The sequence below is a fragment of the Amblyomma mixtum genome, chromosome 1, assembly GCF_055824585.1.
Source record: "Amblyomma mixtum isolate Tamu chromosome 1, ASM5582458v1, whole genome shotgun sequence".
NCBI lineage: Eukaryota > Metazoa > Arthropoda > Arachnida > Ixodida > Ixodidae > Amblyomma > Amblyomma mixtum.
Window position 1 is genome coordinate 256,385,915 of NC_143012.1, and position 27,953 is coordinate 256,413,867.

At 47.7% G+C, this 27,953-nt stretch overlaps 1 protein-coding gene across 3 annotated transcripts in view; it reads right to left on the bottom strand.

Annotated features, from left to right (window-relative positions):
- The window catches only part of LOC149371535 (cystinosin-like), a 42,121-nt gene that overhangs the window by 5,450 nt on the left and 8,718 nt on the right, over nt 1-27,953 (bottom strand). For 2 of the 3 annotated variants that reach the window (XM_089565795.1, XM_089565793.1), the window contains exons 2-9: nt 11,816-11,885; nt 11,152-11,248; nt 8,644-8,817; nt 8,026-8,166; nt 5,466-5,565; nt 3,037-3,156; nt 1,597-1,779; nt 498-615 (exon numbers count right to left, since the gene is read on the bottom strand). In XM_089565795.1, coding sequence (XP_089421921.1) covers nt 498-615; nt 1,597-1,779; nt 3,037-3,156; nt 5,466-5,565; nt 8,026-8,166; nt 8,644-8,817; nt 11,152-11,248; nt 11,816-11,879 — 997 coding nt within the window. In that variant the 5' untranslated portion in view covers nt 11,880-11,885. Of the gene's footprint in view, nt 1-497; nt 616-1,596; nt 1,780-3,036; nt 3,157-5,465; nt 5,566-8,025; nt 8,167-8,643; nt 8,818-11,151; nt 11,249-11,815; nt 11,886-18,643; nt 18,811-27,953 lie in introns of all 3 variants that reach the window. The other variant, XM_089565796.1, reaches the window with a different exon arrangement.

The following is a 27,953-nucleotide window of genomic DNA, read 5'->3' on the forward strand; positions in this document are numbered from 1 at the left end:
TGGACATAATAAATGGATTCAAGAGATGTGTTTTACGTGTACGCTGTAAAGGAGAGTGTGATCTCAAATTCAACGACCGTGGAGAAACAGAGCGCAGATATTCGTGTCCCAGCGGCAGTTGAAGGGCAATGTATCCGACTGTTAGCCAGAAGCACCACGTTTCAATTTCCGACCCGCATATTTTTTTTCTGGAAATTTAATCGAGGCTACGCAGACTAATGGGCGTTGTCAGAAAAAAGCTCAAGTTTGAACGAGGTTGACCATATAAGCAAGAAAAAAGGTACTGCTAAGTATGTCTATCATTAGCAATATTAAGTGTTATTCTTCCAGAATTCTTGACTCCTTCTGAAGATAAGGATTAAGTTTGGCGAATCGTCCTTCATAACAAATGCCCTAATGAATGAGCGCGCATTTAACTTCATGACGGGTTTGAAAGCGTAAGACAAACGAGTATCGTCCACACAGCTCATGCAGAGTAGGTACTGTCGAGGGCTTACCGTAATTGTAGGCGATGATAAACATCTGCAGCATGCTTAAGGTTCCACCGGTGAAATCGAGCAGAATATTTCCGATGCTCCATCCTATCGTCGATTTTCTTCTGAAGTTGAGGACAGCCTGTGAAGAGAGAGCGGAACTATAGCTAAAACATCAAAAATTGCACACCTATGCCGCAATTGTATCAGAAGAGAAACACGGAACATATAGGACAAAGTGGGAAATCACATATAGGCTTTGGTTGTGTACCATCTAGGCGCTTGAAGCAAGAAATGCTATGCTTTTGCGAGGCTTACACGGCTCCTACAGAGGAAGCAAAGGCCTTTCGTAACCATGGTCTCTATGCGCTTTACAAGCGAGAATATTATAGCTTTAGCTGTACTACGCCATGTGTCCCAAGGTCATTCGTCTGCGGCCGGACGACCTTAAGCCGGCTCGAAGCGGGGGTGTGTTCGTGACGTCACGCCGTCATGTGACCCGCGCCGTCGCCACTATAGCAGCTGCTCCGCGGCGCTGTCTCCCCAGTCTCACCGCCGCCGCCATGGATCAGTGCTGCGCAGTTGGCTGGGACGTCTGCGCGTTTGCTTCGGCGTAAAGCATCCTGCCGAGTCCGATCATCCAGCAGATGTAGCTCGTCGACAAGCCAGCCTCGCTAGCCACAGAGAACTCTGCCGTGCCAAACAGGCTGCTAAACCAAGGGCAACAGAGCTTACGCTCAATAAACTAGGTTCAAGAACAGCTGAACCCCACCAATTTTTTTAATAAGCTACAGAAGCGTGTCCTACCCGGACACATTTCGTCGGAATAAGTGCATTATATAACCCGTGCCAATGACGACCGCGCTAGCCCCCACGGAGTCAAGTCCTCTCATTGAAAACCTATCATCATAATTTATTACCTTTGTTTGCCATAACCACCCACTCGCTCATGTAATGTCTCGACCTTTGAGGAAATGAATGAATGAATGAATGAATGAATGAATGAATGAATGAATGAAAGGTTGGTCGGTGGACTGAAGCTTTTTTCTCGCCTATCGTTCAAATCCGCGCTCCTTAGTGAACTGGTTCAAGCCGTGCAGCCATAGGCAGGGCTGTGGCATACCTGCGGGATGTACTTGATGAGCGTGATGGCCAGCTTGGAGTAGGAGAAGTAGTAGAGGTAGATGAGCCACGGGCTGCTCCAGTGGCGGCCCGCGACCAGCGTCACCAGGCCGAAGATCGCGGCGCCCACCCAGACGAGGCCTAGCAGGAAGCGGGCGGCCAGGGACATGCGCTGATCCTTCCTCTGCACTCCGGAATAGAAGAGAGAAAAGAAAATGGCACCACGATCCGCGTACCTCGGGTCGAACCTGTAGACTGCACGACGAACACTAAGTAGTGCATTGTCGACACCGTCCACGGAATTAAACCGGGTACCGAATGAGATGTGCTTATACCTAAGAAGCCGAAGCCTGGCTACGTGTTTGCTTAGCAGTCGTTCACTCCTCATTGAGGTGCCGTCGCTTTAGGGGCGCCATGTTTAACCGCTTTGTTGCTGAAAGGCGCTCCTTTCCGCGCTTTGATGAAAAAGCGACATGGACAAAGGTTTTCATGTTCCGTGCCTATAATGCACAGCCCCTGTCAAAAATATACAGCCCAAGGGGTTTACTTCTAAGCTGTTCAGCGGGGCTCGCTAGCATACCTAGCCGTCCAAAGCTTGGGAGGATTGACGACACGAAGCCATTACTGTTTCGAGAGATTACAGTCGCTGAGGATGCACAACGAAGCATGCAGCAGGCCTCTCAAGAAAACCCCTTCGGCCGTATACTTTTGACGGTGGGTGCACCTTTTGTTTCTGCAGTGCATAGCTCAGAACATAAATATTCTTACAATAATTAAAGCGTGCAGGGTGGCCCGTAGATCCTGGAATTTATTACGCGTACCCACGCAGCCCATGCCAGAAGAAAATATTCGAGCGCACCTTTCGAAAGGCTTACTTTGATACACGCCGTTTTTTCTGTACATGATGGATGTTACGGTTCTTTCATAGCGTGACATTTTGCGAACGCGAAAACAATGTGCGGGGTACAGAGCGATGAAGAGTGCGAAACGGGCGCGTAAGAAAACACACACAGCCAATATCGGCAGTTCCGCTTGCCTCTTCCTTAGTTGTTATATCCATACCGATTATTTGTTAACCCCAAAATATAGCGAGGAATTTAGCTTTACTACAGTAAAGATTTTGCCACGTTCTATACTGAAGAAAAAAAATGATATTTTCGTCAAACTATGTTAAAAAAAAACGAAAGCTGCGGCAAGGTCGGGCCGTTGTAAAGTTTAGTTAGCGGTCAGCCTTTTTTACCACTATGGCCGCGCAATTTGTATCGGGTATAAAATGCGACCAATATACGCTCAGAACAGAGCTCACCTTTGCCTTATTTTAGATTATAACCCACTCGTACTATACAGCTTTGTTAATACGAAATTAGCCGTAAGAGTTTTTATTTCGCTTCTCGACTGAAACCGGACAGTACGTCGGTGGCGACTGCAGGGGAGTACTCGCCTCGTAGAAGCAGCACTGCAGCACGGTGATGAAGGTGGCGAGCGAAGCGTGCAGACCGAACACGATGTCGTTCATCTCCACCGGCAGCACGCCCGTCGGGTGGCGCTCGTAGTATTCGCCCTGCAGAACGAGTCACACGACAACGACAGCGACGCTCACTGCAGGTCCACACATTCGCACTGGCGGCGCCTCGCAAGAGGCTCTACTGGCGCATTTATGATGCTGTAAACTCCGCGAAAGCGGGTCATTCGTGCGAAACGCGGTGCTTGCTGCGCTGCTAAAAAAAAAAAGAACATCACAGTGCGGTCGTTGTCGCATAAGAAAAACTCTGTGCGATTAATGACAAGTTTCCTGAAACATGTCCAGTTCGTAAGAAATGTACGATTCATTTTATGTATCTCTACGCATGGCGCTCGAAATGCGGACAACGTTTCCGGCATGTCCATCGTTATGGCATAGGCTGGCAGGAAACGTTAAACCTGTGGCCGCTGCGTATGCTGTAGCTTTTGTATATTGGCTAATCAATCGAAATTGAGCTTTTTAGAATGCACACACAGTTTCTCTCACTTTCGCGGGACCTCATCGACGACAAGAGCGAGAGTGACATGCTCCCTTGGCTACGTACGGTCGCGGTGGACTCCAGACTTTTGACGAGGACTGTACATCGTTCATGCGGCACCTTCTGCCAATTACGTGCAACCCACGAAAACCGGAGACCCAAGCTACGCGCAACTTGCACGCTGACGACGACGGCCGCACCTGTGAGTCCTTATCGTTAGCGGGAACGCGAAGAAGCGGAAAAGGGGGTGACTTCCCCTTCCGTATTATTTCCCAAGAAGGAGGGCTTCTGTGCTTTCTATACACACCGGGGAGTATGAGTTACGACCAAACTCAATTCACAGACAGAGCGCGATGTAGAACAGCATTGTTCAAACTAGTAGTAGCGGTTTATAATTGCAAAAAATTATGTATAAAAAAGGAATGAAAAAATTGCTGAGGCTCAGCTTGGCTAAGCCTGGGGAATGCGAAGCATATTAGTGGCTAGGCTTGGTAATTCATGGCTTTCCTTGGTTGAATACTTGGTCATTTTAATACAACCACTAGAAGCCTTCGTCGCGGGGGAAGACAACGGCATGGCTACAGCGGAACGCCGACTAACCCCGAGACGCGCCTTCGGTGAGCGCCTGGATTGCCACGGAAGCCGCGTCTGCCTGCCCAGTGGAGCGAGCGTTTCACCTACACCGAGTGTGAAGGCGCGTTCGAAATGCGCGGGAATGCGCGGGTGTGACGGCTAGGGGTCCCACGGCGACGGCGCGATGTGGAGGCCGGCTCTCTCATCCGATGTCACGTGGTGTGACGTCACGGTGTCACGTGGCGTGACGGCTAGGGGTCCCACGGCGACGGCGCGAGGTGGAGGCCGGCTCTCTCATCCGATGTCACGTGGTGTGACGTCACGGTGTCACGTGGTGTGACGTCACGGTGTCACGTGGGGGTCCCACGGCGACGGCGTGAGTGGTAGCTCTAGCAATATGCTTCGCATAAAATTCAGGGGGCACTTTGTCTCTCTAAAGTGCTGCAAGGCGAAAGCCTTTCCCGGAGCACTGTTTGGCATTGACTGCGAGACTGTTTGTGCTGTCCTAGTGCTTTGTTTGACTACACATTACAACTAAACACTTTGACTGCCGACTTTGACTGCTTCTTTAGCACGACTCTCTCTCTGCTTCGATGAGTTCGGTTGTATCCATGGCTCTGTTCGCAGTAATGAGGTATGTAATGCGGTCACCCTCAGACGCCTTACGCCACCTTTCGGAGCGGACGACAAGTATTTTATTAGTTGTCGGCTGCTCGAAAAGGGGGAGTCAGGCATCCGTGGGTGGCCTCATTACTTCGGATCCGCGCACTCTGACGTCATAACCATTTCGACCAACCGAAAAGCGTGACACCTCTGCTGACAACCTTCTATCGACAACGATGAGGCATTAAAGGCTTTCGCTTTAAAAGGTGCTGCCAATCGCGGCAATTGCTGCCTAATATCTTAAGCGCCCGAGCTGCGGCCGGCGGAAATAAAGGAACAGGGAGAGGATAGCAAGGATAAATACAGAGTGGAGCGACAGGGAGAAAAGACATAGGCGATAGAATAACTCTCACTCAGCACCTGCCATGATAAAGAAAGAAAAAAGGCATCAGAAATAAGAAGCAATGAACACACAGACCGCAGACGCACTCACGCAGTTATCCTGTTTTCAATAATCTAAATACTTTTAATAGGGAAACTGTTGTATTTCTCACGAGACTGTCCCGTGGTCGCCTCAACGTATCAGAAAGCCCGCCTACTTCTGCCATCCGGTGGCCAACATTGGTTCGTTACGTTCGCACACACCGACATTTTCGCGCTTCACTGATTCGCCAAGGATGACGCGCGCTCCCACCTGGACCACGGGGCTGAAGTAGACTCCGAGGTTGAAGAACGAGTACGACAGGAATCCTGTCAGGTTGAGGCCGATGAAGTCGAAGCTCAGGCCCACCACACTGAAAAGGAAACGCGCGGGTGTAAGTTGGATCCCAGGTTATCAGGCCCCCTTCGCAACAACATAATTTTTTGTTTTAAACTGTCCCAATCTCCGCGACGAAATCATATCTCCTCCTTCTTTCATCTCTCCACGGCTAGATCACGCTCATAAAGTCGGTATAAAGTCACACGAAACAAAAGATTGTCCGCAGGCGTTCATTTCCCGTACATCAGCAGATTGGAGCCACCTTCCCGGATCGCCAGCCACCATTCATGACAACCTGCGCTTCCGTAACAGTTCAGCTGACATTGTATGCTATGGCTCATAAAAATCTACTTATTCTCCATTGCCTTTGTTTACCTTTATTACCTTTGTTTGTCCTTTCATCTTGCGCTTACAATTTCTATCCCGTGCGCGGCGGCCGCGTTTCGATGGCGGCGGAACGCAAGAGGCGCCCGTGTACTGTGCGATGTCAGTGCACGTTAAAGAACCCCAGGTGGTCGAAATTTCCGGAGCCCTCCACTACGGCATCTCTCATAGCCTTAGTCGCTTTGGGACGTTAAACCACATAAACCAAACCAAACAATTTATGCTTACTTCTTTTACTGAATTGTGTAACTAGGAACATGACGCTTGTATGTTGAATTTTTGTTTTTGTCCTCTTTGTACCATTTATAACCACTTCCCTCTGAAATGCCTTTGGCCTTTAGGGCATCAAAAAGAAATAAATAAATAAACATGAAACGGACACAGCGAGTAAAAAAGAAACGTGCGCACTGCAATTTCGATGAGAGAGTAAGTAGCATTTTGTTGGCCGCATCAGAACGCTGCATAGAGTTTTCCCTCTCAGGTGCGATGCGGAAGAAGGCGATAACAGACACTGCTACCCCTCAAGCGAGACGCCTCCAAGGCAAGTGTCGCGGAATTTCGCGTTGCATGGTTTTCAGCCACGTGAGTGCGAGGCCCGGCCGAAACATTACGCGTACGTAGACGGCGACTCACATTAAATACAGGCGGCTCAGAAATCCCGCACGGCTGGGTTATTTGATTTGCGGTTACACACTACGTTTTATAAAGAACTGCTGCAGGAAATGGCACAACTAATGCCCGGTAGAAAGTAGTTATGCGTGCAAAAATGAAAAATAAATAAATAAAAATAAACGAGCGAAATGCATTCACTGACAAAATGAACAACTTCCGACAGAAGAAAAAGAAAAAAGTTTGGGGGGGGGGGGGGGGGCATTATACTATACTGGCCACAGTGCAATTGTTTCCCACCGATTGCAGAGAGTAGTGCTCATATTGATGGGTCATAGTCCCGAGAACAATCAAGCTCATTAGCTTCCGTCTCCCTTTCTAAGAGCCAAATGGTATTTCGAGGATGCCTTCCCACGCTTCCGACGCACGTTCGCGCCGTTTCTGCGGCGCATAAATTACCTTTTAGAGCCGGATTCCGGTTTTCATTCGCCAAGCAGCGCTATTTATCGGGCGCATGAAGTAGCATTTTCGGGGAGAAGCATTTCGAAATAAAGAACACGTGCTAAGCGGCGTGAAACAGGCACAGCACCAGTTTCAGAAAGAGGCAGTCGGCGAACGTTACAGTTTCACGATTGTCTGCAACTCGCAGCCCCTCGCTAAAAGCAATAGAAAAGGGAGAACCGGGCACATTAGTGCGCAGAAGTGGTTTCGAAAGATTCGAATGAGAAATGCTTCCGAGAACGAACCGCCTCGAGGAGTTTTGAAGTGCCGGTGTATAATAGGCACCATAATGAGGTCGCTTGGTTTGCGTGTTGCCATCAAAAGTAGTCTAGCACAGCAGACTGCCGCTCAGTGTGTGTGCGGGCTCATAATCGCCGACGGGTAATGTTTGCGGCAAGAGAAGGATACATCGGTCCCTCATTGCGCGAGATGAAGACTGCTTAAAGGGCAACTGCCGCTATTTTTTGAGAATTTAGCGATATTCAAGGATTCAAATCTGTATAGGCTGTAGGTAAAGCATGCCAAGTTTTCTTGCACTCGCATTTAAAATAGTGACGTAATCGACGATTGAATTTTGCGTTTCTTCTCAATGCACCGGAGGAGTGCAGGGAAACTCAGCGTGACGTCAGGGAAGGTATGATTTCAAATTACCGCTGTCGTCATCCACACCCTGCCCTGTCTCGTTAGACGCTGCCAAACAACTCTCGTCAGGGTTCGCCTTCGGTGGCGTTGGTTTTTTTTTTCCTTCAAAGCAGGCGTTTGTGCGTTGGAAATATACCGATACCTTCGATGACGTCATCATGCGCCCCCCACTTGGAGTTGTGCGCTGCGGAGAAGCTTGAAGGGCGTCCGGATTTTAATCGGCGATTACTTCACTATTTCTAGTGCTAGCCCAAAAAGACTACGCATATGCTTTATCTGCAAGTTTCACACATGAGACCTTCTTCAGCTCGTTGGTTTCTGAAACCTATGCAGTTTCCCTTTAAAGAAGACTGCTCACCTCCTGCGTTTCCAGTTGAGGTAGATCTGCGGGTAGAAGGAGATGGACCAGGCGACAAAGTACAGCCAGCCAAACACGGCGCTCAGTGCGTTCAGCCAGCCCAGCCGCAGGACGCTGATGCGCACGAAAGCGTCGCTCGAGCTGAAATGCAAAAGTTAGAGCGGTTAGTTAGCTCGCCACGCCCTCGGTTGCCCCTGTACAGTTCTGAGCTGTTGCGGGCTTCTGCCCAAAGACGACTGCGCCATTTTCCCGATAAATGGAGAATAAGAAAAGTAGCCAGTTCCACTAAAAGCACGGTAGTCACGGTTGCAAGGTGAAGTCATCTCAGCTACGGCGAGCAAAAGATGGTAAGACGTAGAGACAGCGTTTTTTACATCCCACTGGCGAGGTTCAGTAACCTAAGCCTGATTTGGTTACCCTAAAAGTGTTCACCAGCACGCCGGACAGTGTCCCCTTTTCTCAGAAGCGGTCAATAACCACCACAGCGGAGGCGCTTAGGTGCTCATCGCAGAGGACACCTCACCGGCGCCACGAGGACATTTGGGTCACCGTCGTGTTGACTTCGAGGGCGCGTTCTCAGGCAAAGCGGATCACAGTATATAGGCATACAGTACATACTCGACGTCGGACCGCGAGGTGTTGAAGTGCAGCACTGCGTAGCCGGCCTTGCGGGCGCTCAGGTTGAGCCAGAGGCCAGCGTCGGTGATGTCGTGGTGGCTGAGGGGGTCGGCCAGCAGGTCGTCGCCCTTGGATGCGACCAAGCTCACCGACAGCGTCTCGTTCAGCGGTGGGCTGCGCAGTAGGGGGACGTCACTGACACGACTACGAGAGCAGAGGCAAGGGAAGCCGGAACGCGTTCCAGGGGTTGTCAACCCTCTTCAACATTGTATCGTTTTTAAAACCGGTTGTTTACGTTACATTTTATATACATGCCCTTTCGGAAGTTCGCATAACTATCGCGTTGTCCAGCCCTGTGAAAGCTCTATAGTGCGTGTGCATAATCCCTTGTTTTTGCTCGCACAGGACATCGAGGGCTCTTCAAGCTGCTTGCATAATCGGCTTGCTTGCATATGTACTTGATGCGCCATTCCCCATCTGAGCGTCAAAAACTTAGTATATCAGTTCTCGCTGTAATATTCCAGTTGTCTCCTAACTGTGAATTCAACGCACAAAGTCGTAAAAGGGAAAGAAAAGAAGCATCAACGTCATAAACCAAGTCCAGCTTTCTCGGACCAAATGTTTGAACATTAGAATATTGTAAGATACGAGTACAGAAATATTGAAGGTAATGATCCGTTCTTCCGATGCGCAGCAAAATCTTTCTTTTATAGTTTTTCCATCGCTCGCATTGAGTAGTTAAAACTGTCATTAAAAACTAATGAGGAAGTTTTTGACGAGAATAAAAACGCTAATAACAAAAAAATGCAAGCCTACCGAGGGGAGATCTGCGGATATGTCGATTGTTACAGAAGTTACTTACAATATATGAAAAAATTGCGTTCACAAACTATTTCTCGTTAAAAAATTATTTTGTCCAGAATTGCTGGGTACACGTTTTCAACAAGGCGCTAGATATTTTTTTGTTGTTACCCAAGCATCCAACTGCGCCTGCATTGGTGCAGCCAGAACGCATTTCGATTAAGGAGCTTCCGCGAATAACGCTCGCAGGTTGTGAAAGTAAATTAGCGAGAGCTGTCCTACTACAAAAAGCCGTCTGAAGCAAGGTGTCGATACGCGCGCGAAAATGAAAAAGATGTAAATGGACAGAAAACACACTGTGTTAGATGTTGTCCTGCTTATTAAGTCGTAAATGCCGTGAAGGCGTAAGTTAATTACGAAGAGAAGAAAGCAATTACGGCGGTTATGGCGGCAGCCCGTGGTGTACTGATAATACTGTACGAAATACATAGTGAGGTGCAAAGTGCATTAAAAGGAGTGACTATGCCAGGTTTTCTGCCAACCTAAGTAGCGTAAGAATGGCCAAACTACGCAAGCAGTCCTAAGCAGAGTTGACAGCCTCTCGACACGGAGGCCACACTCGCCCTCTGTTTCTGATGCACACCGCTGGCGAGTCGCCCTCATATTGTGCATAGAGGACACGTGATTGAAAACGTTCTTATAACGGCAACAGCTATAAAAAAAAAAAAGTCGGATACAACTTAAGTCTGCAGTGAAGCCCACATTCAGCCTCCGCGCACAGAATTCCTGCGCGACAAAAAAGTAGTACGCAGCTTAAACGTTTCTTGCTACGTAAACAAGAAGCTTAGCACAAGAAAAAAAATTATAAGCTCTAGAATTTTGACCCGTGGATAGTTTGATATAGTCAAGCATTAAAAAGCTGATTTTGTTTAGAGTTGCGGTTGGCCAGCGGAGTAATACAAGACGCCACGGACTGCGGCCCAGTGTTAGCAACTGCTGTTTTTTGAAGTTGTATCCTACCAAGTTACCACAGGCCGCATAGGAAAAAGGTGTAGGTCCACCAGACGCAGCACAGGTGGGTGTAGCATTCTGATTTCGATTATTTGCTTTTTAACGAAAGCAACTTGACTAGAGCTCTTAGAATATACCGGTTGCTAAACTACGCTTCAAAAAGTGAAATTTAGTTGCAGTAGCCACTTTCCAGGTCCCTATATGGATGGTGGCGCCATCTGGACGCGGCAAATAAAGGCTGTTGTCGTATGTCGTACTTGTCTTCTGAAAAGCTCCTAAGTCATCTGTCGGACTGTTATATCTTGGGTTTTTGTTAATTCGCCTGTTTCATTGACTTTGTTGATAGGCGATTGTGCGTTTATCAAAATTCTCGAAGATTGCAACTTGAACAAAGTTTACATTATTCACCGCGGAACGGCGCGGCAATTCGTAGACATCGGAATTTCGGCAACCTCAAACCGCCGTTTTCTGATACATCGGCACTATGGGAAGGTTCTAAACAGGTAATATCAAAGAGCTCTGACGTTAACTGTCGAAAGCAAGCGATGTTAACCGAGTATTCAGTAATTCGAAGCGAACAACGCGACAGCGGTAAGAGGCGACGTGACTTTGCCACAGCGTGGCAGAAAAAGGAAGTACACAGTGTAGTGCACAAGTTGGCCCCTGCTCGCAGCGTTGGGGGAGGTGCGGACTTACTCAAGGAAGACGCGAAGTCCGGACCCATCTCCAAGCTTCCACTCCAGGTCGTGAGATGAAACTCGTAGTCGGCTTTCACTGCTGGCACGGGCGAGAGCTGCACAAGACGGGAAGGCATAAGGAAAAGGGATGCGTGGCTAATCGTACACTTACTCATGATCACCATTCGTGCTTCCGAGCACTTAGCGCAGGAGACTCGCAGACACGCCTGCTTTGACATGCTCAGGTAGAACAAGGCGAAAGTACTTAATCAAGTAGGTTGGTGTACGTGAGAGCGCCAAGTTTCTGGACCGGTACGTACTTCCGCAGAAAGCAGAAATCTAGAGTGCTGGCAAGTGCATTCTCTAGCTCAGCCTCTGAGGCAACGATAAATGACTGATTAGTTCAGCGGCGGTAGTTCTCTATCCCAGCGTGTCGGTCGGCGAGCACGTCTTTAGCGTCCATAGCGGTTTCGCGACGCTGATTACCTGAACATGCGGACAATTAGGACGCGACAAGACACTCGTACGTGTTAGCCGCATGTCATGAGCGGACTGGCTCTCTGCTGGGGAGAGATGCACCGCCAAAGCAGGCCTTTCTCGAGGGGACATGCCGTTCATTTCGCATGCGAAAAGAGCGCAGAGTAGCACTGGATGCAACCGGAAGATGGCGTTAGCAGTCTCACCTGCCACCAGAGGTAAGAGGAGGCCCAAGGTCCGGTAACGGCCCATCCGCGCGTCCGTGGCCATCGAGAGCTGCGACATGCAAGGGGTACACAGTGAGCGAAAGGAGCGCTTTCCTCCCCAGGAAATCTAAACAGTGTGCTAGTAGTGACGTTGAGTGACGTATGAACTGTGGGAAACAGCGGAAACGCGGTACAGCTGAACAAAGGCGACAGGAATGGCACCAGCGTTGAATGAAACTTTTATTGCTCTGATCCAACGAGCAGAAGGGTAGGGGAAATAAATAAAACAGCAAAGCAACAATAAAGACGCGGCGGAAATGCCGCGTTAAAAAACGCATAAACCGCTGATAAACTTCGCGTTCGTGGTAGGCGACTTCTTTTTCAAGTAAAGCCACTGACGAAGCACTATCGCACTTTGATTCTTTGTTTGAGACTGCAGTGGCTTCGAAGCCTGCGCGTGCGCGCAAATTCCCTGCGGCACTCTTTTCTTTTTCTATTTTTTTTTTCAATTTACGCGGTGCAACTACTTGACCTGCAGTGCATAGCCAGGCTTGAACTGCTCGACGACTTGAAAGAGTGTGCGCGCTCAAGAAATGGTCAGTATCATCGATGAACCACACGTTCAGCATTGGAGAGTGATCCCACAGACTCCATCATCTTGACCTTGCGTGCAGGGTCACACATAGCGCTTTCCTCGCAGGCGAGTGATCATCCACAGTTTGACACATGCTGCGTAGCTTGCCCGCAGAAAAAACAACGCGCACGTGAACTATTGATGACAGTGATGAATTTGAATGGCGCAAGGGCACCTTTGGCCAAAGAGCAGCACGGTACAACGTATGACAGGAACACCTTTTCCCAATTAACTTCAGACGTTAGGAAACGCCGTGAACGCGGACGCACGTCTCTTCTTAGAACGGGCCTGTCAATGCTTATTGCAGTCTGTAGACGTCAGATGCTGCCCCTGAACATATAAGCTCTGTTGCATCTGGTGCCGACAGGAACTCGAACGAGTCTTCCTCTATGGCGATGGCGCGCTTCGCAAACTTCGATTCAGAATGAAATGGCAAGAGGCACTTCCGAGGTCTCGGCGAAAAGTTCCAGCACACAGGTGCCAACGACAGCAGAAGGCAGACATCTTGCAGCAACTCTTGCACTCAGTCACGGTGGACGGATATAACTGGTTATATATCTGGCTGACCGGAAAGACACGGGTTCGAAACCGGTTGCGGCGGTCGCTTTTCAATGGAGGCGAAATGCCAGAGGCCTGTGTACTGTGTGATGTCAGTGCGCATTGAAAAACACCAGGTGGTCGAAATTCCCGCACACCTCACGGCGTTCCTTACAGCCCGAGTCGGTTCGGGACGTTAAACCTTATAAACCAAACCAAATCACACGCTGATATGGGTTAGTAATCGTTTTAGAGTGTTTATTTATTTATTATATTAATTTAATATAAATACTACGACCCTTCTTTAGGCTCATAAAGGAGTGGGTCATGTCATGTTTACATATAAACAGTATGAATAAAAAGCAAAAACAGGAACACAGTGGAAGTGGTGATATCAATCACAGTCAAGTAACCTCATTTTGTTGGGCGATAAAAACTTTGAACATTTTCGAAAACAGACATCAGCGTTTGTACTTTGAACAATTTAACTTGGTAACGCATTCGTGTTTCGATTGCCGACGAAAAAGAGTATTTAAACGTGACACAACGCGCCCGGTGTGGCCTAATGAATTTATTACAGTTACCTCGGATGGAGTGACGGTGGGAAGCAATCCTCCTTAACTATATTTAATTCGTTATGATAAAGGCTGAAAATGAATTTCGCTGTAGCTGTTGTTCAACGGCAAGACAAGGTCAGAATTTGTGCACTGATGCTCATGACCGTCACGCTATGACGAGGGTACTTTGAATATCGAAACCACAGTGCCTTGTATTGATTTTTTTAAAAATTTTTCGATCATGTACAATTGAGATTATGTTCGCATATTCAAGGATAGGTCGGACTAATGACTTGTAGGTAGTTTTACGTGTGATGGAGCCATTGCTAGTCTGCGACGCAGAAACTTAAGCTGTTTAAATGCGCTGCTACATATGTTGTGGATGAGTAAGTTCCATTTCAGTTCTTGGGTTAGTGAGATACCCACGTACTTTGCTTTGTCTACGCGTGGTATTGTAATACCAGATAACGTGTAGTTGAAGGACATTGTTTTTTTTTCTTCTTACGTTCATACACGTCGTCTTCGAAATGTTAATTTGCATGTCCAAGGCTCTGCACAGGTATCATTCTCATACATAAGAAAGGAGGCCAAGAACGGAGCCCTTTGGGACCCCGAGAGCACTTCCAGGTAATCCGAGTTGACACGGTTTATTGTGCGGAACTGTTACTGTTGAAGAGGGAGGCTTCTGTCCATGTTACCACCTTCAAATCTATACGTATTGATATTAGCGCCATAACCAATTTTCTGTAGTGAACACGATCGAAATATTTGGCAAAGTATGAGGATTGCATCAGCCTGTAGTCGAGAATCAATTATTGAGGCCAAGTCATGTGTTTTTTCAAGCAGTTGCGTAACAGTTGACAGCTCTTCACGAAAGCCATGCTGTCTGTTGTAGAGCACATTATTTTCTTCCAAGTATGTTATGATAGCCTAATGAATTTCGTGCTCCATTACCTTGCAACATAAACTAATTAATGATATTCATTGATATGTATTTACCAGCAGTTTATGGCCACCCTTCTGAATAGGTATCACCTGCGAATGAAGCCAGTCCTGTGGGACGGTAGTTGTTTCAAGCGACTCAGTAAATGTTGCACACAAAAAAGGTACGACCTGTTTAGCGTAGCGCCCAATAAATACGTTTGAAATGCCGTCAGGTCCAGGTGGTTTTTTCAGATCGATTTGCACAAGGAAGTTCAGCATGCCTGTTTGCGTTATCAGTACCTCGGGCTACATTCACCGGAGCTGCACGTGTAAAAGACAGATTGGAAGCACGTGTTCAAGCAGTTTGCAATCGCTCGAAAACTTTAACGATACGGCTGTCAGTTTCTATTTTGGTAAATACCGCCAAAACCTCTGTGGTTGTGCAGTCATAAAATTGGACAGAGTGCTTGCAAGAAAAAAAAAAAAATGTCTTCCATCTTTAATTTCCTCTCTGAGGCCATGTGAAAGTTCACAATTTTCCGGAAATGATTTTTTACCGCTACGCGTTCTCTGGAGCCTTCGCTTTAGGAGAATTATATTACGGGTAATCCACGGAGTTTTTCGTCGTATTGTTTTCAACTTGGTGGGAATAAAGTTATAAATAATTAATAGTCCAAGAGCTTTCCGCAAGAAAACCATCCAAAATTAATTCTATATAATCGATGATGCTCACGTCATCATCCCGACAATTATCCTTCGTTACAATACGCGCCTGCGCACCGTGGCCTCTGGTATGCTGCTGTCCTATCTGATAAAATGGGTAATTCGTGGTCCGATACACTTTCTTCGATGCAAAGTTCCAGAGTTAACGTGCCAGACACAAAAACAAGATCGAGCACTGAGCTAATCTCACCCTGGATGAGTGTCGGCAGTGTAACAAGCTGTAGCAGGGACAAATTTAACATTTAAGTTTAAAAGCAGTTGGCAATTAGTCACTTCCTCGCTTCCAGGAGTTAGGGTGGTCCATTGAATTCCTGGTAAGTTGAAATCTCCAGTTAATAGAAGTTTACTGCGTTCTTTCATTTTAGATTTAAAATTGTCACGCAGTGTCATGAGACATTAATCAGATGCGTTCTGGCACCTATAAATGCCGGCGACTAGTACTGCAGTGTCACCCATTGTAATTGTGCACCAAACACTCTCGTGGCAGTCTATGCCTTCGTCTTCCGTGAAGGGAAAGTCATGCTTAATGGCAACAGCAACATCACCGCCACGGCTGTCCCAATCAGACCGAAGGAGTGTGTAAGACGCAGGGACGATTTCAGAGACATGTATGGAAGATTGCAGCCACGCTTCCGTTATTATTAGTATATCTGGGCTATAATTCATAATTGTTTCTTCTAACTAATCAGCCTCATTTACAATGCTCCTGGCATTGAAACTCAGAATCATTAATGGTTTCTTCGATAGCAAATGCCATTCAGAGGGACCGTCTGCCCTTTTAACAAATGCATTCTTCAAGTGCTTCACGGGTGCCGTTTTATTTACGGTGAAATCCCGTACGTACACCCGGCGAAACCTTTAACTGGCATCATTTTTTAATCTTTAATTGCACCTTGTACACGGCTTCTCTCGGCTAAACAGTTGTCATATTCATGCTGTAACCCGACGCGCGTAGTCGCATTTCGTAGTGTTTTTATTTTCATATTATGCTTGAGTAGAGTAACAGCCCGATTGGATCAAAATTATTAGTAATCTTCATCGTCTGCGGCTACGAAGAGCCAAAGCAAGGTGGGTACGTAGCAATGGTTCTGGCGGCGCTATGGCGTTTACTCTGGGTCAACGACTTGTCTTGCATGGGATAGTTTAGTTTAGTTTGTGGGAGTTTAACGTCCCAAAGCGACTCAGGCTACGAGGGACTCTGTAGTGAAGGGCTCCGGAAATTTTGACCCCCTGCAGTTCTTTGCCGTGCAAGGGAGTTAGTTTACCCAGAGGACGAAGCGAGATGAACCAGAACCATTGCTACGTATAGCCCCTGTATTGGCTCTTCGTAGCCGCAGACGATGAAGATTACTAATAATTTTGCTCCAATCGGGCAGTTACTCCACTCAAGCACAATATAAAAAAAAACGCTACGAAATGCGACCTCACACGTCAGGTTACAGCACGAGTATGACAGGTGTTGTGACGTTCTTAGAGTGTACAACTAATTTTCATACAGAATAATGTTGTCTCTGGTTGAGCCGTCCTGAATCGTTTATATTTTGAGCACCTATTTATATAATGAAGACAACGCAGCATTCTATTCTCTTTTTTTTATGCGTTCCCTTCAGCCAGACAAAATTTTAATTGCACTTGCCAAACCGATGCACGAGCGTTTACACTCCACAGCGCAACAAACTCGCCGTCAAGTGATGCGCGAACCACGGCGGTCACGTTGAGTTAAAATGGTGTCATTCCTGACGAAGCAGAAAGCGCACGCCACCGAAGCCACCTTTTCTGCACGATGCTGGAAAACAGTAAACTTTTGCATGGAGCATTGAAGGCGCCCCTGGCGAGAAATGATGGTATCAGCGCGGCTTCGCTGGCGCCGGCGATAAGGCGAGCATCAGACTACCGAGATGGGTCAGCCGTATGTCTCAATGCCCCTTCGCGCTCTGCTACGCATCTGCTGATAGAGCGCGCTGGAATGCCGCTTTAATGCGAACGCATTTCTTGCCTCATGAATGGCGTGGACAGGATGTGTCCCAGCGGGCTGCGGACAGGAAGTGTGGACAGAGCATGTCCTCATGAATTGCCGATCGTGCGGTAAGAGTGTAATTGTTATTTGTAATAGTTAATAATTGTTTAATGTAAAGTTTAAATGACCGAATTACAAAACAAAGTAAATAATTAAACAATAAGGCAATTTCGCTAGTTACTAGAATTAGAATGCATCTTGGGGCAGCGCAAAAAGACAAGGGACGAGGAAGAGATGCCTTCTAATACTTGTCACCCAAGATGCGTTCTAACACGCCCACCTTTCTCTGTTATATTCGGTAGTTACTCCGAGTAATTTACGAAATTGATGACATACTAGTGCTTCTTTCCGAATTGAACAAATAAAACAAAAATGAAAGTAACTTGATATTTATTAATTTTTTAATATATGTAATTGAATAATTTGTAGGAGGGGGTTGTGGCTGAGCAGAACCTAGGTCGCTTTGCAACGTTCAGCAAAGGTGCACGCCAAGCATTCGGGCTGCGAGCGAGCGACACACCTAAGGATCGTCGTCGTCTTTCACTACCACAGTTCACGACTGTGAGGGAGCGCGGCTGCTACACTACAACTTAAATAACTAATTAAATAAATACAATGGTTTATTATTTCATTAATAAGTAACGCAGGAGATAACGGAGCTCGAAATGCTTTCGCATTTCCACACGTAAGCAAACTTAAGTGCTCCTTCGATTTTTTCCCAGTTTGGCCACCGCTCAGGTGTTCGTTTTAGTCTTGGTACACCTGTACATGTAATTCTTTATTTTGAGCTTGCCACAAACTAAAATTAAGTTAACCACATTATCACGATTTTATTTGTAAGATTGCCGTAATTTTTTGGGCGTTTCGCGAATGGGAACCGAGAAATCTTCAGATATCGAAATTCCACTGTTTAGCTTATGGCAGCATGGAAAGAGCCTCATCTTCTCAGTGAAACCAAGAAAGCGTAAGCTGACAGGGCGTTCTCTGCTAGAATCTTTTCTGTCAAACACGTTGAGTGCGTTCACATCTCCACATCTGAACTCAGCCACCGCGGTGGCTCAGCGATTTTGGCGCTCGGCTGCCGACCCGAAAGACGCGGGTTCGATCCCGGCCGTGGTGGTCGAATTTCGATGGAGGCGAAATTCTAAAGGCCCGTGTACTGTGCGATTTCAGCACACTTTAAACAATTCCAGATGGTCTAAATGATCTAGAGCACTCCACTACGGCGTTCCTCATATCCTGGGTCACTTTGGGACGTTAAACCCCATAAACCAAAGCAAAAACAAAAACAGAACATCGCTACTCAGCTTGAATAGCATGCAGAGCACTCTCGACGACTCATAGCAACAGCAAAGATTATTCTGGGGGCTCGGCAGCACCAGAAAGCAGGCAGAATCGCGTCTAAGGCAACTCGTGAATGACCATTCGTCACTAACCTGAACAAAGAAGAGTACGAAGTTCAGCACTGTGCGTCTTGCGGTGCCGCCGAATTCACTGAAGAGCTCCGTTCTCCGTTCAGTGCTTTTAGGCTGCTCTCACGAAGTCCCGGATGTTGACGTATACGAACGAGGTAATGGCGATAAACCTTCCACGAGTTTCGTAACTGTAGGCGCGAATGTAAGAGATACAACCGGATGAGAACGTGGCCGTTGGTATCGCATTACTGACGTCACAGGAGAAAGATGCCCTGGAGGCACTTGGAAGTCACCATAGCCCGTTTCGCTGCCGCCCAGTAGCGACCGAACAAAGAAGAGTACGAAGTTCAGCATTGTGCATCTTACGGTGCCACCGAGCTCAAGGGTCAATTAAAGCAACTGGTTTGATTTGGTTTTGTTTGGTTTGGTTTATGGGGTTTAACGTCCCAAAGCGACTAAGGCTATGAGAGACGCCGTTGTGGAGGGCTCCGGAAATTTCGACCACCTGGGGTTCTTTGATTTGGTTTATGGGGGGGTTTAACGTCCCAAAGCTACTGAGGCTATGAGGGACGCCGTATTGAAGGGCTCCGGAAATTTCGACCACCTGGGGTTCCTCAACGTGCACTGCCAACGCACAGTAAACGGGCCCCTAGAATTTCGCCTCCATCGAAAATCGACCGCCGCGGCCTGGATCGAACCCGCGTCATTCAGGTCAGAAGCCAAGCCCACAGGGCCACCGCGGCGGCCCAATTAAAGTAACTGCAGAACGCGTATGTTCTTTGTCGTTTGTTTATAGGCAAAAGTGTCTCATCGACGAGCGCCGAAATTTATGGACCACAGTCCGCACCCGGTGTTAGTCCGCAGGGCTCACTTTGGACTAAACAATTAAAAAAAATAATTAGTTGCACACAGCACATAGAATGCACCCAGTGAATCAGCAGCAACCGGCACATTGAATCGGAATTTCATGCCATACAAAGCAGTAGTGATAAAAGAAATGATGGATAATCCGCATGTGTAGACACAGTCGAGCCCAGATATATCGAATGAACATGTCAACGACATAGATTATCCCCTTGAAAATAATGTACAAGAGTACAATAGGAAAGTCGTGCGGTATGTGTAACTCCTATTTACCCGGTCGTGCGATATGCTTCTCCTAATGCAGATGTTCGATCACTTTTCGCGCCTGACGTTGGGCACTTGCTGGCAGCACCTGCTGTGAAACCACGTGACGAAGCGAACGTATGGTGTGTTGAGGGTGGCCTTCAGTCTCTTGCACTCATTTTACACGCCACATATCTGTGATGCGGTTAAGCCAACCTAACTAGTAACAGTGTACAGGTAACAGGACTAACGATCTTATAATGGGCGGTGCTAGTCCTAAAGAACCCTCCGCTATGGCTTCGATGCAAGGCAGGCTAAGCCTAGCAGTGTTAAGCGAGCGAAGACGTTACAGTTTTTAAAAATAGGCTTCTGGAGTTAGAAGAGCGCTTTTTTCTGCATGGCATTGTCAGCGGTGTAGGCCATCGAAATACAGCTAAGGCGTGCTAACCACCAGGCTGGTTAATTTATGGTTTATTGGAGTTTAACGTCCCAAAGCAACTGAGGCTATGAGGGACGCAGCAGGCTGGTTAACTAATATTGAATAGTTAAAAGTGAACTATTACCGTTGGGCCTCTTAATTATTGAGAGGCGTTATAGCCCACCGTAAGTAATATCGATATCAGTTTTTAGATCCGAAAACGCGGTTACCCTTGGCGCTATTGCCCAATAAATTTTGGCCATTTCTATGCGTTACGTGCACTGCAGAGTTCGGTTTGCCTTCAAGCTTCTCGAAAGCGCATGTATTTTGGCGCCATGTGCCACAGAGCGTTTTCGGTATTCAAAAAACTGATATGGATATTACTTACGGTGTGATACACGCCTCTCAATACTTAAGGAGCCAAACAGTGATAGTAAAAAAGTTAACTCTTTAATGTTAGTTAACCAGTCTGCCAGCTAGCACGTACACCGCTGACAGCGCTATGTCGAAAAGAGCGCCCTTCTAACTCAAAAGCTTATTTTTAAAAATTGAGGAAAGTGTTAGGTGAAACACCCTGCATATGTCCCTGACCCTGTAATGAATCCCCAGTTGAAAGTTACCGCTTGTCGGTGTCTTCTTCGTCGTCCTGTCTTCTTTTGTGCGCCACTATTTATGACAATGTATGAACCACCAACGTGCTCAAATTTATTATTTTAAACACGCATAGCTCGTGATCTCTCGCGGTCTGCGTACCGAAGTTTGCGTAATAATTTTTGTTGAAACGGGACGCATTCCTGGTAAACGTCATTAAAGTGATGACGTCACAAGAAATGGCCGGTTGAGAGAAGCCAGTTCGTTTTTAACAAGCATTGCGCAGGCCAGTGGCGTGGACGTGAAAGTACTAAACTTTCACCTGAACTGAGACTTCTATGCCAGCCAGCTGTTTACTGGACCACCCAGGCACCACAAAACATCGCCTCTTAGCGTAATACTGGGGCTCTGAAAAATCAGTTTGTGGCTCGAAACGGCACCTTTGTCGTCGCTCAAAACGACGAGTTTGAACGAGGCGCCCTAGCCGTGGCTAATGTGAAACAACGCCTGTCATTTCAACACAGCGGATCGCAAAAGTTGATTGCCGACAGCGCTGTCAGAACACGGCTTTCCCAACAAAGCTGGAGAGCGCTGCAATGCAGAAGCGGCGCAATCGGAATGCACTCCCTGCTGGGATCACGCGCGGCAGGGAGCGATAAAGCTGCGACACAAAAGAAACAAAGTGGAAGTACGGCACAACCGACATGCCTCGAAACAAGCACTGAGTGGCTGAGTCTAAACCGTTTGCTCGGTCAGGTTCCAACAGAAACGACAGCTGCGGAGCGTAGACGTCAGGGAATCACCGCTACCCGTCGATCGGAACGGAGCAGCACAATACTCTTGCCCCATAAAGTAGCTCGGATGCGCGCCGTTGTCACATCGGCGTGGACCAACAGATTGGCTGTGTCGAAGGCGAGAGCAAAGAAAGTTTGATTCTAATTTTATGCGGTGGCACAGAGGCCTCATTGGAGAGAGAATAAGGCGATCGCCGCTGTCGTTGCCCAAACCACCTGCGAGCTGTTCTTCCTCTCCCCCTCTCCCTTCGACAGCTCTCTCCCTTCTCCCTTTCTCCTACAAGTGGAGAAGACTAAACGACGAACCACAAGGCAGCGTTTCTTCGGCGTCGCATCAGCGTCTCGGCTACTGGCGTCGCCGGGGCGAAATTCAGGAATGTGAACGATTGAGTGTATATAGTGGGGACGGGGGCCCAGGGGTCTGCGTGCCCCAAACTCCATACCGATGATAAGTTTTTATCACCACCACCGGCGCTTGGAAAGCATTTGAATAATACAGACGAACACTTAGGCACTAGTAGCCGAGACGCTAACGCGACGCCGAAAAAACGCTGCCTTGTGATTTGGCCTTAAAGGGAAACTGCATAGGTTTTAGAAATCAACGAGCTTAAGAGGGTCGAATGTGTGAAACTTGGAGGTAAAGCATGCGAAGTCTTTTTGGGCTAGCACTTGAAATAGTGAAGTAATAGCCGATTAAAATCCGGACGCCCTTCGAGCTTCTCAGCAGCGTACAACGCCAAGTGGGGGGCGCATGATGACGTCATCGAAGGTATTGGTACATTTCCAACTCACAAACGCCTGCTTTGAAGGAAAAAAACCAACGACACCGAAGGCGAACCCTGCCGAGAGTTGTTTGGCAGCGTCAGGGCAGGGTGTGGCTGACGACAGCGGTAATTTGAAATCATACCTTCCGTGACGTCACGCTGAGTTTTCCTGCACTCCTCCGCTGCATTGAGGAGAAGCGCAAATTTCAATCGTCGATTACGTGACTATTTTAAATGCTAGTGCAAAAAAACTTGGCATGCTTTACCTGCAGCCTACATAGATTTGAATCCTTGAATATCGCGATATTCTCAAAAAAGTGCTGCATATGCCCTTTAAGAAGGGCACTGCAAGGTTGCTGTGGGGTACCTGTTGCAGCCAGGGTTTTTTACTTCGGCGGACGCGGTTGTTGCGACCACGTGTCTCTTCTTGCACTCTTTCCTCTTATCTTCTGAACTCTCCTCTATCTGCACGTGGCAGCGGTGGTGGCTCGGCTTGAGCCAGTCGGCAGGCCCGCGCACTTTCCTTTTCATCCTTCTTTCAGTCGCTACGAGAAGAAGGGCCCAATAGACCAAGTAGCCCCAATCGCCGCCTTGCTTGCACTTTAGAAGGGCTCAGCTCAAATTAAACTGACAATGATTGACTCAGCAAATATTAGCAAAAACAGTGATAAAAGATACAAATGGAATATGAACTGGAATAGAATCAAAACTGGAATCAGGTTTGGTTAGAATTGGGATCGGTATATTACAAGATTTAGAACAGATTGGCGAGGAAAATAACATTGTTATCGCATTTCCCACGCATCAATCCAATCAATTGCCCCTAATTTCTCTTTTCGCCGTTCTCATGGCGTGCACGACTAAATTTCCCTAAGATCACAACTGCCCCACTGACGCACTGGGCTTACAAGACCTAAATTGTCCAAACCCGCTTAAGGGCTCATTATTGGATGAAATTCGCATGGCGTGAAATTCTCACTTATATGCTATCAGGTGAATACTCAGTGATGTAGTGCACCGCGCAGCGGCATTGTTGCGGCAAAACGCTGTCACGGACACTGGGCATTGCCGGATATTTATGCAACTGTTGGCGAATCCTCTGACACGAGTGTCGAAGGGACAGAGCCATGAGAACCGTCTATGAGGGCGACAACAGACAGAGCACCGTAAAGAGGTTTGTGCGCGTAGCAGAAGCGGAGAAAGTTATTGTAGCCATTGCAGCTTGCATCTTTAATTCTTTTAAGTCATAACAACGATAAATATTCTTGAAAGATTGCCATTCGACTGCCGAAGTTGAGAACAATTCGCGGAGGAGTCGGAAGATGGTTCTAGGCGGAAAGAAGACGATTTGATGGAAAATGTCAGCTGTGCATCTCCTCCGAAAACGAAAGGCCCCGATTCTGACAACGCGCAGAGCACGGAGCGCATAGACTTGCTGCCGTGGTTCAACTATTGTTTAGTAATTCTCATTTAGGTTCCCGTGCTAGCGACTAAGCAAACATCTGGAGTCTAAAATTGAGACGGCGACTGCACAGAGCCGTTGAGTATTCTTTTTTTCATTGGAGTTGTCGTCCTACCAAAACCCCGGTGATGTGCGGTATCACGAAATTCGCCGATTGGTCGAGTGAGTGAGTGAAGAAACTTTATTTCCGCCAGAAGAAGACCCGTGCCCCTCCGGGTCCGCACGCAGGCGTCCGGGGAGGGGCAGCGTCGCAGCTGGAAGACTAGCAACGGTATAGTCGCGCAGCTTCTGCTGCCAGGCGGGTAGCGTATCGTTGGTTGCTAAGGTCGGCACTTCTGAGTATGGTCTCCCATTCCTCTGCATTATTGATTCTGCCATATCCTGGGGCACTGGGGCATCTCCATAGTATGTGTTCGAGTGTAGCGATATGCCCGCAGAACTCGCACACCTCCGCATCCTCCCTCGTGTCACCTCCTGTCCAGCTCCTCCAGAGCGGGGATGCGAAGTTTCTAGCTTGGAGTCTTCTCCAGTCATAGGCCTCAGCCGAGCTAAGCGATCTATCCGGAGGAGGATAGATCCTTTTGTTCTTTTTCTGAATGTCTGTGATGCTATTAAAGGTATTGGTTTCCTCTTTAGTGCTGAATTCGTATGAGGTGTCCACGGCTCCCCGGGGTAAAGAGGAGCGGGCGAGCCTGTGGGCGGCCTCGTTTCCAACCAGACCCGAGTGGGCTGGGGTCCAGATAATTTGAATATTGTGGGCTGGGATAAAGTCTTTTAGATATTTAGCCGCCATTTCGTGGATGCGTCCCTTGCTGTAATTTCTAATTGCGGCTTTGCAGTCGCTTACTACGTATTTGGTACCTGACTGAGTTAGAGCGATCGCTATTGCAACCTCCTCCGCCACAAGGGGTTTTAAGTCAAGGTGTCTTACAACGCGTAACGTTCTGCCTGAGTCCCCGACGGCTACGGAGACGGTGTCTCCTAGCGTGCCTACCGCGGCATCAGTGTAGGCCACGGTTCCCTGTGGCATCTTGCCTAGCTTAGCAGTCAGCTGTGCGACCCTGCTTTTCCTTCTGCCTTTGTCGTGGATGGGATGCATGTTACTAGGTATGGGAGCGATAATAAGATGCTCTCTTATTTCTCTTCCCAGATCTGTTCTGGTGTTCACTGTGCTATCTACGGTTGCCCATTTCGCTAGCTCTAGGTATTTCCTTCCTGCGGGTGTGGATGTTAGCCTTTCGATTTGCGATGTTCTAACCGCTTCAGTCAGTTCTCTCCAATTGTTATGCAGGCCCATTTTCTCCAGTATATCATTGGACGTGGAAATGGGCAGCCCTAGCGCTCGTTTGACACATTTTCTGATGATTGTGTCTAATGCCTTTTCTTCGGTTTTGTTTATTTTCAGGAATGGGGTTGCGTAGCATATCCTGCTAACGATGAAGGCCTGCGTGAGTCTTAGTTTGCTGGACTCTGAGAGTCCTTCTCCCCTTCTAGATACCTTTCTGAAGGCTCTGACGACAAGTTCAGCTTGCGCTTTGAGCTTGTCTAGCGTACTTTTGTTTTTCCCTTTTCTGTTAATATACATGCCTAGGATTCTTATTTCCTCGACAGTTGGTATCGTTCTATTTTCAAGTGTAACCTCGATTGCCGGTATCCTTTGACTGCGCTTGCTCATTGCTACAAACAGCTCCGACTTTTGCGGAGAGCAGCTGAGACCCACGCACTGCGCATGCTCTTTAATGATATCCGCTGCCTTCTGTAGCTTTTCTTTCATTTCTGATTTGCCTCCTTTGTTTAGCCAGACATTTACATCATCTGCGTAGAGGCTGATGTTTAAGCCTTCTATCTCTCTAAGCTTGCGGGGAAGGTCCCTCATTACCAGATTAAAGAGAAATGGGGAGAGGACAGCCCCTTGTGGGGTTCCTCTGCATCCCATGGGGAACTCATCGGATGTGATGCCCTGAAAGGTAATGATAGCAGTCCTGTCCCTAAGGAACGATCGGATGTAGTTATAGGTGTTTTTTCCTACAGCTATCTCATTTAGCCCATCAAGGATGGCGTCATGGCTGACATTGTCAAAGGCTTTCTTAAGATCTATACCTAAGATCGCCTTCAGGTTGCCGAGGTCCAGCTGATCTACTATATCTCCATAGAGTCTTAGCATTGTATCTTGGGTGGTGAGCCCAGGCCTAAATCCGACCATTTCATCTGGCCAGAGGCCGTTATCCTCCATGTATTTGGTCAGTCTGGTCAGGATGACCTTCTCAAGCAGTTTCCCTACACATGATGTTAGTGAGATTGGCCTGAGGTTCTCCAAGCTCGGAGGTTTGCCCTGCTTGTGTATAAGCGTGATCTTGGCCTTCTTCCACTCCTCGGGGACAGCGCCTGCTTTCCACACTTGGTTGAGATACCTAGTGAGGCTATTTATTGATTCTTCATCCAGATTTCTCAACATTCTGTTTTCTACTCTGTCGAGCCCCGGGGCTGACCTTCGTTTTAGCTTCAGCAGTTGTGGCCGATTGGTCGAGATCACGTGACCTTGTGATGTCATAACAACCTGCCCTGATGGGCCACTTTGATTGGGCGAGAGGTTACGAGACCTGGTGACGCCATCACAACGTGCCCACCATGGCAATTAGGCCACCAGATAGTGAGAAAGCTGCCCACCGTAGCACATCACAACACATCACAACTTGCTGACCAGGTTGTGAGCAAGCTATTTTATTCATTTACTTTATTTATTTCATTACATTGGTTATACAGAAGTCCCCACTGGGGATTTTAGCAGAGTGGGATAGACATAAGTAAACAGAACGTAATAACACAGACAATGAACAAAAAAAATTAAATTAACGCAACTTGACGATTTGGGGGAAATAAGCATTGACAACGCATTTTTAAGCAATACTGGAAACAGTTGGAAACTGGAAATACTGGAAAATAGTTTCCGGAGAGCTACCGAGATAAAAAATCGAAATCAAACACCAGAAAAAAAAATGTATATGCAGATGTAGGCACCATCAGAGCATAGCAGATTCCTGATGGACCCGAAATTGCGAAGAAACTGACGCAAACGCGCAAAGAATTTGCAAGAGGAGCTGCACCAAGTGTCAAATGTAATGCTGCCGCATTCCGCTCTTAACCTATTACTTGCCAATCCAAGGTTCAAAAATTGGAACATGTGAAACTCTTCTTTTCAAAATACGCGCGCCATCGAAATTTTTGTTTTCGCATGCCGCATTGTGAGTAATATCATGGAAATTGCACATTAATCCTACTGTAGCTTATAGACATGCAGGACCGCCGCAGCCCATGGTACTTTACGCTCCTGCGCACAAACCACGCGATCACGAGGAGCGCCCGCACTCTGTCTCTTGTCCTCTGGTCTCTTCAAGCCTCGGCATTACGCGGGCAACGAGCGAGAAGAACGCCAGTATACATGAGCCACTGACATGCGCACTGCGAAAATACCAAGCTTCGAACGATTCCGTTCCGAAGGAGGGATGAAAGGAGGGAGGGAGGGAGGGAGGGAGGGAGGGAGGGAGGGAGGGAGGGAGGGAGGGAGGGAGGGAGGGAGGGAGGGAGGGAGGGAGGGAGGGAGGGAGGGAGGGAGGGAGGGGACGAGGTGGAACTTCACTCAAGGCCAGCACTAAGGCTCAGTGTACAACAGCGCTGGTTCCGCCAAGGTCCGCCAAGTAGAGATGCTTCTTGCATGACATATATTATCGAGCGAGTTTCTATACAGTGGTTACGCTGGGAGGGTTGAAAAACGGACCACCTGCGTGGGTGATCGGTGCTGTCTATCCGTATGCATATTATTGCATACACGTAGGACCTCACTTTAGGGCGTGTGGCGTCCATGCATATAGTTGTACATGTCCCGTCTCAGCAGTGATGGTTTGCTTGTACTTGACGCCGACCGTCATTGCGGTACGGCGTCGTGTTTTTTTACTATGTTTGAAATGCGATACTGCGTGGTAGCTGAGAGCCTCAGCTGATTGGTGTCATGTTGACGGGAGTGATGCCTGCTCGTTTCAGGATGGCGCATCCTTGTTCCTTACAATTAAGACAAGCGCGCTACTTTCCTGTCTCTGTGCTGTGGTGTTAGTTCGGCGAGAGTGTGAAAGAGGATATTGTGTTGAAAACGCTGATTTGAGGTGTGTACGGGCGGACCCAGAACGGCCTTGTGAAGTGT